Source organism: Microtus ochrogaster, unplaced genomic scaffold (genome assembly GCF_000317375.1).
Source record: "Microtus ochrogaster isolate Prairie Vole_2 unplaced genomic scaffold, MicOch1.0 UNK29, whole genome shotgun sequence".
Classification (NCBI taxonomy): domain Eukaryota; kingdom Metazoa; phylum Chordata; class Mammalia; order Rodentia; family Cricetidae; genus Microtus; species Microtus ochrogaster.
The window spans coordinates 2,093,839-2,106,808 of record NW_004949127.1 but is presented as its reverse complement, the minus strand read 5'-3'; the positions used below and the strand labels follow the sequence as shown (position 1 = coordinate 2,106,808).

General features: G+C 43.0%; 1 protein-coding gene across 5 annotated transcripts in view; it reads right to left on the bottom strand.

Annotated features, from left to right (window-relative positions):
* The window catches only part of Rgs22 (regulator of G protein signaling 22), a 101,740-nt gene that overhangs the window by 2,812 nt on the left and 85,958 nt on the right, over positions 1–12,970 (bottom strand). Inside the window, exons 21-27 of one of the 5 annotated variants that reach the window (XR_003378834.1) lie at positions 12,492–12,653; positions 9,448–9,627; positions 6,382–6,537; positions 4,823–4,918; positions 2,439–2,532; positions 2,039–2,345; positions 8–1,327 (exon numbers count right to left, since the gene is read on the bottom strand). Coding sequence is in view for 2 of the 5 variants with exons in the window: in XM_013354105.2 (XP_013209559.1) it covers positions 2,084–2,088; positions 2,439–2,532; positions 4,823–4,918; positions 6,382–6,537; positions 9,448–9,627; positions 12,492–12,653 (693 nt within the window). In the remaining 3 variants the exon portion in view is untranslated. Of the gene's footprint in view, positions 1–7; positions 1,328–2,038; positions 2,346–2,438; positions 2,533–4,822; positions 4,919–6,381; positions 6,538–9,447; positions 9,628–12,491; positions 12,654–12,970 lie in introns of those variants that run through there. The other 4 variants (XM_013354106.2, XR_003378835.1, XR_003378836.1 and 1 more) reach the window with 4 other exon arrangements.

Below are 12,970 nucleotides of genomic sequence, written 5' to 3'. Positions count from 1 at the left end.
AGGAGGAGGAGGAGGAGGAGGAGGAGGACTGGAGAGGAGGCGGCTGTGCGTGGGATGGGAAGGGCAGAAAGCAGAGACAGGAATGGAAGCAACGTTGGACAGTGATAACAGCAAATCTTTCCAAAAAACTAGTGACAGATGCCAAGCTACAGACACAAGAGGCTTAGAGACCAGCACCTAGGACGGATGTGCAGCTGGGTATATGCTCTTAACCTGAGTGGGCTCCTCAGGCCCTGGCACAGAGATCTTGAAGCAAGGAGGAGGACAGAGCAACTTCTCCACAGAGGGGCAAGGATAACATCCAACTTTTCTTCAGAAAAATTACAAAAGAAGAAAGAGAAGTGATATATTTTAGGTACTGAACGAATAAAAAACCTACCAGCCTATACTTTTGTATCCTGTAAAGTTTCTGTCAAAAGGGAAAGAGAAATGAAAGTTTCTCTAGGTCTCAAATAGAGCTGCTTTGCAAGAAATGTCAAAATAACTTCTTTTAAGAGAAGAAAAACTATAGGCTAGAAACTCTATCTGCATATAGAAAGAATGAAACATCAGGGAAGAAGTAAGTGAAAATAAGGAGTATGGATTTAATTTTTTATCTTAATTTTCTTCATATCCTACAGTATTTGTACTACCTAGGAAGTCTGCTCAGAAAGTGGGCTTTCATTGCTTTAATGAACATCAAAGACTCTGGGAAAAACAGAACTTTCAAAAGAATTATAATTAACATGTTGAGGGGACAGAGAAATGAACCACAGGAAAACAAACAAACCAACAAAATCTCAACTGAAGGAAAAGCAGTAGAAGGGCAGAAACCACAGGAGCTTGGTGAAAGAGTGGCCAGTCCATGGCCACGAGAGGACTTAGGGGCACTGTGTTATCTGGTAAAGATAGCAGTTCCAGAGTGTCTCCCATGAGTGTCTCCCATGAGTTTGCAGGGAGCAGCCCCTGGAGCCCGAAATGCTAGCCTATGTCATGTGAGTCTTGTGCACACTGCGCTGTAAAAACCACCGCTTCCACACAGTCTCCTCCCAGATGGGAAAGGAGGGGGAGGCTCTTCTTTCGCTGGGTTAATTATGCTAGGAACAGTCACACCCCTGGCACCCAGTGAGCACATCTGCTAACTAGAGGAGCCTGCAAGGAACATTTGTTGAAAGATTGCACAAGGGGCATAATGCTGCTTTTTCCTTAAGGCCTATGATAGGCAAACGATTTTAATTCTTCTAGTCTAGATAGCAGATAGTATTCTATAGTCATGCAGACTACCCAAAACCTTGGATATTCAGCTTCGTGGACATTCAGTGTTAGTTAAAGTTGGCTTAAAGAAACCCTGCAAAATAAAAAAAGGATGAAACAAAGATATATAGAAAATAAATCCAAACAATAACGATAAAATCTGAAAAAGGCCCTCCACTAAAAACAAACACACGTGGTGTCCTTAATGTTCAAGGCATTATTAACCTAACCTAAAGGTGGGGACCGAGAAGGTGCAGTGTGGAGGCTAACTAGAAAGAAAACAAGATGGGCAGCCTGAGAACATTAGGTCCACCCCTCTTCCCCAGACCCCAGAAAATGGGGTACTGTGAAACCAGGTAAGACAGTGGGTAAGAGAGGCACCTTCACAGCTGCTTTGAGTATCTGGCCTGGCAGTTTACACGCACGCCACATTCTGTGGTTGGACCACTCTGGAAAGGGTAAAACCCTACAGGTTCATCAGTATCTGAATGCAGAGGATCCCGGGCGCGGTGTTTGGTCTTTCACACAGTCCCAGCTTAGAAAAGCGTAGGAAGCCTGAGCTAGTGCCCAGTTCCCCTCCCGGGTTCTCGATGGAGACAATTGGCATGTAGTAAACAGAAGCAAACCTCCCCTGGATGAATCTCTTCTTGGGAGATTGTACCATATCAGAAGACTAGGGGTCCTATCCTTTGGTTTGGTAGTGAGTGTGCAAGCGGCATGTCTGAGGGGGCTGAGCTTTGGGGCTGTGCAGGTCTGCCTGCGTGGGAGGGTGTGCAGTAAAAGGGAGTCCCTCACAGTGGCTTACCTCGCACCTCTCAGCAGCAGGATGTGAACGTGAGCTTGAACATTGCTACCCTGGAAAACAGAAGTGTTCGGTATGGGTTGTGGAGGCTCCTCCTCTGCAGAGGAGAAACCCTAGAGACACAGAGAGACTGAGCATGGGAGAGGCAGTGCCTCTGGTTCTGGACGGTTAGGGAAGCAGAAAGAGAGCAGGAGCTGAGGAGAGACGATCACTGGGAACTGACTCTGGACGCTGAGGAGAGACAAGTTCTTCTTCAGAGACATAGTGGAACCAGTGGGAAGCTTAAACAAGTTTGTGAAAGATGATGTACTTGCACAAAGATAAAAGAGGGGACAGACAATGAAGAGACCAGTCTGTGCTGGACAGCAACAGAGCAGCTCTGAGCACGAGAGGCAAAGATTACCTGTGAACATTTTCTTTTCCATTTCTTCTTGAATTTTCAGAAGAATCCGCTCTTGTTCCAAGGCTTCTATGTACTTTGAATAGCACCAGGTTGGCTGAAAAAAAAAAAAAATTCAAACTTTGCCGGATTTCCCTCGGGAGCACACTAGAGATAAAATAAATCTCATTATTCCTTTGTTTACACTTCTTATTGATGTATAACATGCACCAAGAAAATTACATCCTAGCCAATTATGGTAGATCATGCCTGGATTTCCAGCATGAATGAGTCTGAGATTAGCATATCTCTAAGGCTAGCCTCAGGTACCTATTAAAGCCCAGGTCAGCCTGGACTATTCAGTGATACTCTGTTTAAAAAACAAAGCAAATTGAAACAAAAAGAAAAATATATTTGAGATATTTCTATCATATATCTCAAAAGATAATACAGATTTCCTCATTTATGCATTTTAATTTTTTAACTGTGAACCACAGATCTTTATCTACCTAGTATTCTCCTTTCATATTTATATTTATTCCATAACAAAGCTACTTCTTGCTGTAGCCTTGACCTGAATCTGTAAATTCTTTCCCTGAGTGAGGAAGAATGTTCAGACAACCATACTGTTGCCCAGTGACAAATGGGACAAGAGCTTATATGATGTGGGATTTCCCTCTGTGTGCTGTGATTACCATTAATGAATAAAGAAACTGCTTTGGACCTAAAGCAGGGCAGAACTTAGGTAGGCAGGGAAAACTAAATTGAATGCTGGGAGAAAAAAGGGCGTGGTTAGACACCATGGAGCCACCGCCAGAGTCAGACATGCCAAAACTTTGCTTGTGAGCCACTGCCATGTGGCGATACACAGATTAATGGAGATGGGCTAAATTAATATGTAAGAGTTATCCAGTAAGAAACCAGAGCTAATGGGCCAAGCAGTGATTTAATTAATACAGTCTTTGTGTGATTATTTTGGGGCTAAGCAGCCAGGAACAAACAAATGGCTCTTTGTAACACTTACGGGCTCAGCAACAGCGGCTCAGCTATCTTTTTTTTTTGTTTGTTTGTTTTTGTTTTTGTTTTTTTGTTTTTTCGAGACAGGGTTTCTCTGTGGTTTTGGAGCCTATCCTGGAACTAGCTTTTGTAGACCAGGCTGGTCTCGAACTCACAGAGATCCGCCTGCCTCTGCCTCCCGAGTGCTGGGATTAAAGGCGTGCGCCACCACCGCCCGGCTCCTCAGCTATCTTTGTATTGGTTACGAACTTAGATGCTTATTAAACATCCAAGATTATTTTGGGGTGACAATTTGAATTTAGACTGATTATTGAATAACAATAATTGATTATTATTCCCTAATTTCTAGAATGACAACATGTAGGCTTAAAAAAGCAAAAATCAATAGTAAATATGTATATTTTTAAGGTGCTATTCAGTTCCCTACAGAAAGCAAAAGTCAAAAGTAAATATGTATTTGCACAGTGCCTCTGACATTTTAAGGCAAGGACAGGACATGATTATTATCAGTGACATCATCATTATCCTCGCCATCACCCTCTCTCTTTGATCAGAGGGGATTCTAATCTCGTTTCAGGCAGCAGAGTAATACTGATGTGGACAGGGCTCAGGACAAAGCCTCTGTGTCTGCATCCCTCGCTGAAGCTTGTGTTGTGCTCCCAACAGGTCAAGCCGATCATTTCCCGATGCGTATACCCGAGCCTCATCCACTTCGGATAGACCTGTCAGTACACGTCTCTACAACAAAATCAACCGTTTCTCTTCCTTCATGAGAGTTTTATAGCCTATTAGTTACCTCAGTAGGGTAACAATTCATTTGGCACTTCTAAGTGCAGAAAAGATTGTTTTATGAGTTAGTATTGTCCTAAGGTGCAAACATTTTTAAATACAAGTCATTAAAAATGGCTGTAGATTAAACTCATGTTTCAGAGAATTGATATGAAGGTGTGCTAGTTGTAAACATAAAAATGCAAATGTATTGGGTGGTGGGCATGTAATACAAAGAATTAAGAAACTGAGACTAAGCATTTAGCATTCTGCGCCATCTCTGAACTCAGCACACTAATCTACAGAGGTTGTTGTATTCTTATTCTTTTCTCCAGGAAGATGTCGCTTCGCTGTCTTCAAGTTAAACCATCAGGAGCTGAGGAAGAGCTTGGTGGGGGACTACATGCTTCCTACGCACAAGGCCCTGGATTTCAATTCCCAGCATGCTCTCGGGGAAAACAGCTGGAGGGCCTTCCCTTCAGACTCTCTGAGGATCACCATTGTAACCCATTTTCACACCTACACCACACACTGACCAGATGTGTTCACAACCTCCTGCTGCTGAGTGACCAAGTCACTGTGCACCCATTGCTCTAGAGGGGAAGCGGGCCCTGGCATCTTACCTGCCGGCCATAGGCTTGCAGGCCCAGCAGGGACTCGCTGGGTAAAGGTGCTTTGGTTAGAGAGCCTGTAGTACTTGCATACTGCTTGAGTCCAGCCTGTGAGGGAAAACAGAGAGTGAGATCGTGGGAAGTTATAATGTCGCGTAAGAAATCAGTTCATGGTGAGTCTACACTTGGAGCTTCACGCCAGTCACTTTGGCCTTTAAATTGGCCATATTCCTATAAGAACACTTAAAGAGAAATGAGACAAGCAATGAGGTAGAATATAAAAATCCAAGCATCAAAGAAAGACTATAGGGGCTGGAGAGATGGCTCAGTGGTTAAGAGCATTGCCTGCTCTTCCAAAGGTCCTGAGTTCAATTCCCAGCAACCACATGGTGGCTCACAACCATCTGTAAAGAGGTCTGGCGCCCTCTTCTGGCCTTCAGGCATACACACAGAATATTGTATACATAATAAATAAATAAATAAATAAATAAATAAATATTTATAAAAAAAAAGAAAGACTATAGTTCTCGTGAACAGACAACCAGACTTTCCACTGGGGCAATGCATGGACATAGAACTGTAACCCCCAAACAAATGGAATCAAGGTCTATGTGTTCCTTCTCTCATGTCTGCCTCTGGGGAAATGTTCCATACAATGACAGACAGAACATTGTTTGCAGAACAGTGCCTTTCACGTGGGGCACCTGAGGATTTGCTGTGTGGCAAATGAATACACACACATACACTGTAGTGACTGAATGGTCTCCCGCCCTCAGGTATGTGCTGAATGGTGACACCACGTGTAACTGTGCTGTCATCGTCAACAGATGAATAGCATATGCCTGATGCCTCCCTCCCTTCTTCCAAATAGAAACTAGGGTCACTTCCAACTCCGTGTGTTAGAAACCAGTCAGTATACATACACCTGTGCTCACTTGGGATGATTCTGCCATGCATAATAATTTCCTAGAAACATGTAGAAAGAATGAACACCTTAAACAATATATGTGGTCAAACAAGTGTGTGTGTGCTCATAAATATGCAGATACACCTGACCATGGAGACCATGGAGCCAGAGAGCAGCCTTGGGTGTTGCTTCTCAACACCAGTGTTTCTGACAGGGTCTTTCCTGCCTAAGGTAGGCTAGGCTGCTGGCCAGTGAGCCTGGGGCTCCTCCTGTCTCTGTCTCCCAGCACTGGATCACTAGTCCATGTCACCAGGCCCAGCTTATTCACATGGCATGTGCCCTACCCCCCCAACACGCATTCACACACACACACACACACACACACACACACACACACACACACACGTAACTTCTTCACTCTAGGGGATGAAGCTGTTGACGTTGTCTAGGTGTGAAGAAAGCCTTCTTGAAGAAGAGAACACATCTGACAACAATTTTGGGAAACTCAAGAACAGTCTGAGAGCCGTGAAGGAAGGCGAAGGCTTGAAGTCACTAACGCCTGCGGCTGTAACTTTTGGGGCGCGGTTCCCCAGCCCACATTCCTCTCTGGGCCGCACCTCATCCTTTAGAAGTGTGATTCCATCTAGAGCGGATTCAGGCTTACCTTTCCGATCTTGTCTTCATCTGACTCTGACATTTTCTTTTTCTGTTTATGTTCTTGTCTTCTCTCTAAAACACTCATAATTTTTTCATCTGTTAAATTCTTCCTAAACTCACAAAACTGTGGCCAATACTTAAACAGAACCCCAAAAATTGTCATCTGTATTAAAAAACAAAAAACTATGTTTCAGATTATCATTCTCGACAAATGTACCAAATTAACTCTAACTTGCCATAATCATGGACTTCTCCATCCTTAAGATACACCACACAACCCCCAACCCCAGCACCTTATTGTTTGCAGACTTGGTGCAGTGAGCCCAGCACGGGCTTCTCTCCAGTCCTCTTAAACACTCACAGGGTGTACTTGAAAGTGAATTATTCTCAGTGTTTCCCTAACCCATTGATCACATTTCTAAAGACTCCATTAGGTCTTTTTAAATGAGAAATTCATGTTTTCTTTTTAAGCTGCCCTGTTGCTCAGCCGCACTCTGCTGTTTTATGCAACTATTCCAAGTATTCGGTTCTTCAAGGGAACTCCCCCGAGCCTTTCTCTGTCTTTCAGAGAAAGGAAATACCATTTTGTCTCTGGAAAGGCTCTTAAACAAAGCTGCGGAGCTAAGAATAAATCTTGAGTAACTTTTAAATGATATAATCTCTTTTATGTGAGAGCAAGAAGAAGTAACATTTAAAAAGCAAAACCAGCACCCTAGGCCACTGCTCTGTGAGGACCGTGCACATTAAGTGATTAATTGTGATGTGCGTGGAGATAAGAGTAGCTGCTGTAATTCCCGTGCCGAGCTCTTACATTAGCTCCAGAGGCATAAGTTACTTCCAAGAAGGTAGGGCTTGCCACATCAAATCAAGCCCAACATCTTAGGGCTAAAGTGGCCTTTACCTAAAGCCTTGAAGAAAAACGAGCTGTCCTATCAGGCTCCAAGCCAACTCTCAGGGTAAAGGAATTTTTTCAAAGTCAATGCTTGAGTCCTGAATTAGCAAAAATCACTACTCATGTTTTCTAGGCGTGAATGTAATTATTTATTCATTCGTGTGTGTGTGTGTGTGTGTGTTTCTCTGCATCCTGTAATGGCTGCCCTGAACTCACTTTGTAGACCAGGCTGGCCTTGAACTCTCTCTTTAGACCAAGCTGGCCTCAATTAGTACACATTCCCCTGTACCTGCAGCACCTTAAAAATGACCAAATTCTGAGATATATTAATGAATGTAGGGCTACTTTGCTCTCTGCCAGAAGATGGGGCAACCTCGGGCTCTCGGTAGCGGGTGTGGGGAGAGACGGGCTGATACAGGCAACTTTGAGTTGTTTCTCAGCCCCTGGTTCCACTATGCTCACTCCACAGGCTGACCTCACTACACTCCTTGTTCATGACAAATCTCACACATCCACGTGGTCAGAAATGCCTGCTCTACATTTAGACCACAGAGATGAATAAGAAACACACTCTGCCCTCACAAACTTGGCAAGCTACTTTGGATTCAGTGTTTTAAGTCTTAGGACAGAGAAACACAGGGCAGAGAAGATGGACCTGCGTGAACTCAGGGCTAAAGACAGAAAAGGTGGATTATGGAGCTACACTATTTCAGCGACCCCGGGAAGAGAGAACAGAGGTGGTAAGGGATGCGGCTCCGGGTGTGTAGCAAGCTGACTTCTCTCTGTGGGCAGCAGGAAGACAGTAAAGCATTTTAAGCAGAGGGTAGCATGATCAGACACCATTTTGAGAAAAAGTACTTTGCTTCCAGCGAGTTGGTTGGAGCGAGCCCAGAAACCGGAGCTATGGTAATGGTTAATAATTAATAGTTAATAGGTTTTGCAGATCTGAAGTGACACAGAGGTGAAGAAAAATGGATAGACCCTCACAACAAGGAGATAAATGACTGACTTTTAATGCCTGATCAAATGTGGGGTTAAGGGAGTGAAAGAGAGGAAGGACATATGGATGGCGACCAGATCTGGGCTCGCGTCTCTGGGGTAAGGGATGCCACTCTCAGAGCGTACCCCCATCTCTGGTAAACAGGAAAGAGGACCTCAGAAGAAGATTCTGTATTCCAGATGTTCTAAGCTACCTCTGTGACTCCACCCTAGGAAATCAGATAAACACGCTAAGCCTGTGGACCCGTCCCACTGTGGACACCTATGCTCAGCCCTGAGGTCCGACAACAAGGACCTCAAGTCTTGTTCTGGTTTGTCAGGACAACAAGGTGAGGGGATCTTAGCGGATGCCACAGTTTTGGTGCCACGCTTTCTCTGTTTCATCCTCAGTCGCTCCTCTGCCTGTTTAGTCATAATTTGGATTATGAGTCCACTCCCAGTCCCTTAGAGGACCTGAACACAGCTGGCTTAGAAATGAACACTGAGGGGGTAATGGCCTTTTTCCATGCTCGGCAATCGCTCCCCAGATCTGTTTCCTGTCACTTAGTTTGTGACATGGCCTTCCTCGTTACCCCTATTATAACTTATTTTTCTTAATCATTTTTTAGGAACAACATCACTAAAAGGGTTTTCAAAATGCAAATAAATTATGCTCACCGAGTCAATGTTTTCTATTATTTATCTTAAAAAGCAGTAACTTGAGCAGGTTAAAAGCGGCCCGAGTTTCTCTCGTGAGTGTATGCACTTTATGCTGGCTGAGCGCTTACATCTCCTCTCACTTATCTTATGAGCTATGTGGATATTTCAAGCTTTAAAAATATACACATTTTAAGACACACGTATTTTACACATTTCTGTGGTAGTGGATACTTTAAAAGCGAGTATGAATGGCAAGAAAGGATGGAGGAATTACCTGGAGCATTTTTACCATTTGTAGGTAAAAGTAGTAACTGTGAAAAGTCAAAGTATATTATTTAGTTTTATTTATGGCATTATCAACAACAGTATAAAAGTTATTAGCTTTGTGTATTTATTATATATTAATGATATATAGGCAAAAGATGTCCACATTAAAGAGAGCAAATCCCAGTACCAGGGAGATTAAAATCTTGCCATACGCGAGCAACAGCAGAGCTTTAAAGAATACCTTGACTACTGGTGTACTTCGCCTCTGGCTTTTACCTGTGCCTCTCGGAACACGTACAGTCCCATTTCCTTCCTGTGTTCAATTATCTTCTGGGCCTGCTCGACTGGAATATCAATCTGCAGAGCTGGGGGGATACAGGAGTTGATGAAGCAGTTGATGATGGTCGTGATCTTCTTCTGAATGATGGACTCACTACAATGCGAATGGCACAAATCCTGGACAGGGAAGAGCCGCAAAGCAGGATGGGATTGATTCTTTTCCAGAGCGCTTTTTTTTTTTAAATATTTATTTATTTATTATGTATACAATATTCTGTCTGTATGCCTGCAGGCCAGAAGAGGGCACCAGACCTCATTACAGATGGTTGTGAGCCACCATGTGGTTGCTGGGAATTGAACTCAGGACCTTTGGAAGAGCAGGCGATGCTCTTAACCACTGAGCCATCTCTCCAGCCCCTAGTGCTTTACAGTATATACCGCTTAGCTTGGGCTTGGGGGGGGGGGCACGGCGACGTGTCAGAGCTATTTTCAAAAATCCTTTCTTTTAGACCCGGGGAGCCTGACGCTTCAGTGCACGTGCCTTGCTTTCATTGACTCTGTCGCTTGTTTCCCTAGGCAGGTATGACTCGATAACATTTATGCAGTGCACTGATGGGGGCCGGGTCTCCCTGGAGGAGACGTGCGAAAGCCTATTGCTCAAAAGTTGTGACAGCGTCCTAGAGGAACACTGAGAATCCGCATCTATCCAGCTACAGGTGGATACGAAAGCTTTCCATCCTGGCTGCTGCCTCAACAAGACCAGCAAGTCTGCCTCTGCTGCGAAACAGGAACGTCCTTACAGCTACCTAGGGTCCATGGTGCTCCGGTCTTCCGGTCTGTGAGAGCTGCCCATCCATCACCGTGAGCAAGTACAAGGGAAAGTAACTCGTGTGTGTGTGTGTGTGTGTGTGTGTGTGTGTGTGTGTGTGTGTCCCCTCCACTTAGTGTACAGCTCCAGAGCTTCAAACCCACAGCCCCCGAATATGGCTTCTGGGTGCCAGTGAAAGAGAAGCTCCTGTCAGCCAAGCCTATGACGGAGTTTCCTTATCTTTTGGTGTACAGGAAGCAAGAGGGAGGGGGAGACCGGGTTGAGGCATATGTCCTTCTATGTCAGTACCGAGTAACCCATCCTTAGCGAGGCCCTACCTCTACTTCGGGAAACAGTGCCTCCAGCTGGCCACCACGTATTTACCAGATGCCACGTGAGTCCCTGGGGGTCCTTTCGTCATTACACCATAATGTCGTTACACCCTTCCTTTTAGAGGGATTTTAAAAGTCATAGTAGTACATTAAAATGTTCTAGTTTTAAAGTCGGAGTCAGAGACAGTATTTTTTTAATAGATAGCTTGGCTTGAATTACAGCATTTTTATGTCAAAAATTTTGCTCTGAAAGCAAGCAAATTTGGAAACTCCTCATTCTAGGCCAGAAATGAGCTAACAATGACTAAGTACCCAGCAAACACCAGTTACTGTAAGAGATGTGTTAGGATATTAAAGAAAGAAAACTTTGGGCACCAGTCATGTGAAACTTTTATATAGGGCTTACCATATGTTATCTAGAAAAAAAGCTTAATATTAATATTACATTGTAGGCAGCATGACCACTCAATTTAGCATCAACTCAGAAAAAGTCCATTTGTACTGCATAAGTCTGGTATATTACCAAATATTCACTGTTCACCATTCCTTGTAGGATTATTATATAATCATTTGATGAACTTGATTATAATTATGGAATTTAAACTTGTGAGGTCGAAACAAATTTGCAATGTTACAGAATATTAATTCTGACTAATGGGTTAGAACTTAGACTCATAACTGATATTTTTTCCTAATTTCTTTTTTCCCCCAAGACATCATATTATATATATATATAATCCTGGTCGTCCTGGAACTTGCTTTGTAGAGCAGGCTGGCCTTGAACTCACAGAGATCCACCTGCCTCTGCCTCCTGAGTGCTGGGATTAAAGGCTCTTGCCTTGTTAACTCTCACCTGTTATGAGGATTAAGAATGCTTCCCTCTAGTAAGCTTTCTGTGACGCCTTCAGCCAATAGAGATGACATCTTACCCTCTTCCCTAACATCCGGGGCCTTGAATGTGTCTTATTCACCCCCTCATCTGTTTCTCTTTAGATTGTAAAGTCTGAGAAGGACACTATTTGGCTATTGTTCTATACATAGCATTCACCTTAATCCTTGTGTCAAGGGATGGAGTCAAGAAAAACTTGAGAGTTTGGAATATATCTTTACATTTTTTTTTCTCTACAAATACTCCCATGAACACAAATTTTATATGCAGTCATAGTCATATAGTTGCTCAGTAACTAGCTTTCAATAGATAATCAATAGGTAAACATTTACATCACTAATCATTCTCCTAAACAACTTTTATTGACTGTAGCAATGAATCAACGTCTCAATTAAGTACCCAATATCCTGTTGTAGACTTGGTTCTTTCTGATTTTTCACAATCCAGAACACTGTTTGACCAAGATTACCTGAGCTGTCTCTTTGTCTATTTCCAGTGCCACTACGAGGTCACAGCACAGCCCTGTGGCTGATGACACAGAGGTCAGAGACACAATGACTTGGGTGACATCACGCTCTATCACTCCACGAGCTACCTCATTTTGGAAGTTTCTTAGCTTTTCTGTGTTTTAACATCTTCACCTGTAAAATGCTAACTATAACTCCCTTGATATCAAGGGATTCTTGTGAATAATGATCCCATGATCATTGTTATATGGATATACCAATTAGGAATGTCTCCAGGCAAAATGTGTGGTGCATTTATAAATGCATGCGATAGAAAGGCCATGGTGCAGGTTTTGAAAGCACAAATATTATCATGGGGGCTCATTCTTTCTCTTCATTACTGCAAGAGGTGCCTCTGGACAGTGGGCAGTAAATATGCCAATATTTAAACACTAACACAAAGGAAGCTGGCAATACTGGGATATATTATATAAAATCCATATGCATCTGCTATCTTAATGCATCTCTTCAAACAAAAGTGGTTTCTCCAGGTCCCAATACAATACCTTAAACTTTTGTACTTCTTGCCAAAAAAGTACTCCATTTTCCAATAAATCTCCTTTCAGGGCCACAAATCGTTGAAATTGCCTTGCAATGACTGGATTCAATAATGCTTTACGGAAAGCAATAATCTCACAGGATGAAGATATCCACTTACTTGCCACAGGCTGTCCAAACAACACAGGCAATCAGACATGTTCCAAAAGTAGCAATCAAATCGTTAATTAGACCAAAACCACCAACTTCTACTTCTTTTGATTTGGCTACTGAAACTTGTGGTATGAATATAATAGACTCTGACAGCTTTGCCCTCGGACTCTCTACCTTTTGTCTTTTTTTAATGGATCCATTAGTTTTAGAAACTAGAAGGAAGAAATTACTGAGTGATGCACGTGTAACTACATTGTTAAAACATTCTAATAGCCTTTACATGTAACTACATTGTTAAAACATTCTAATACCTTTACATGTAACTACATTGTTA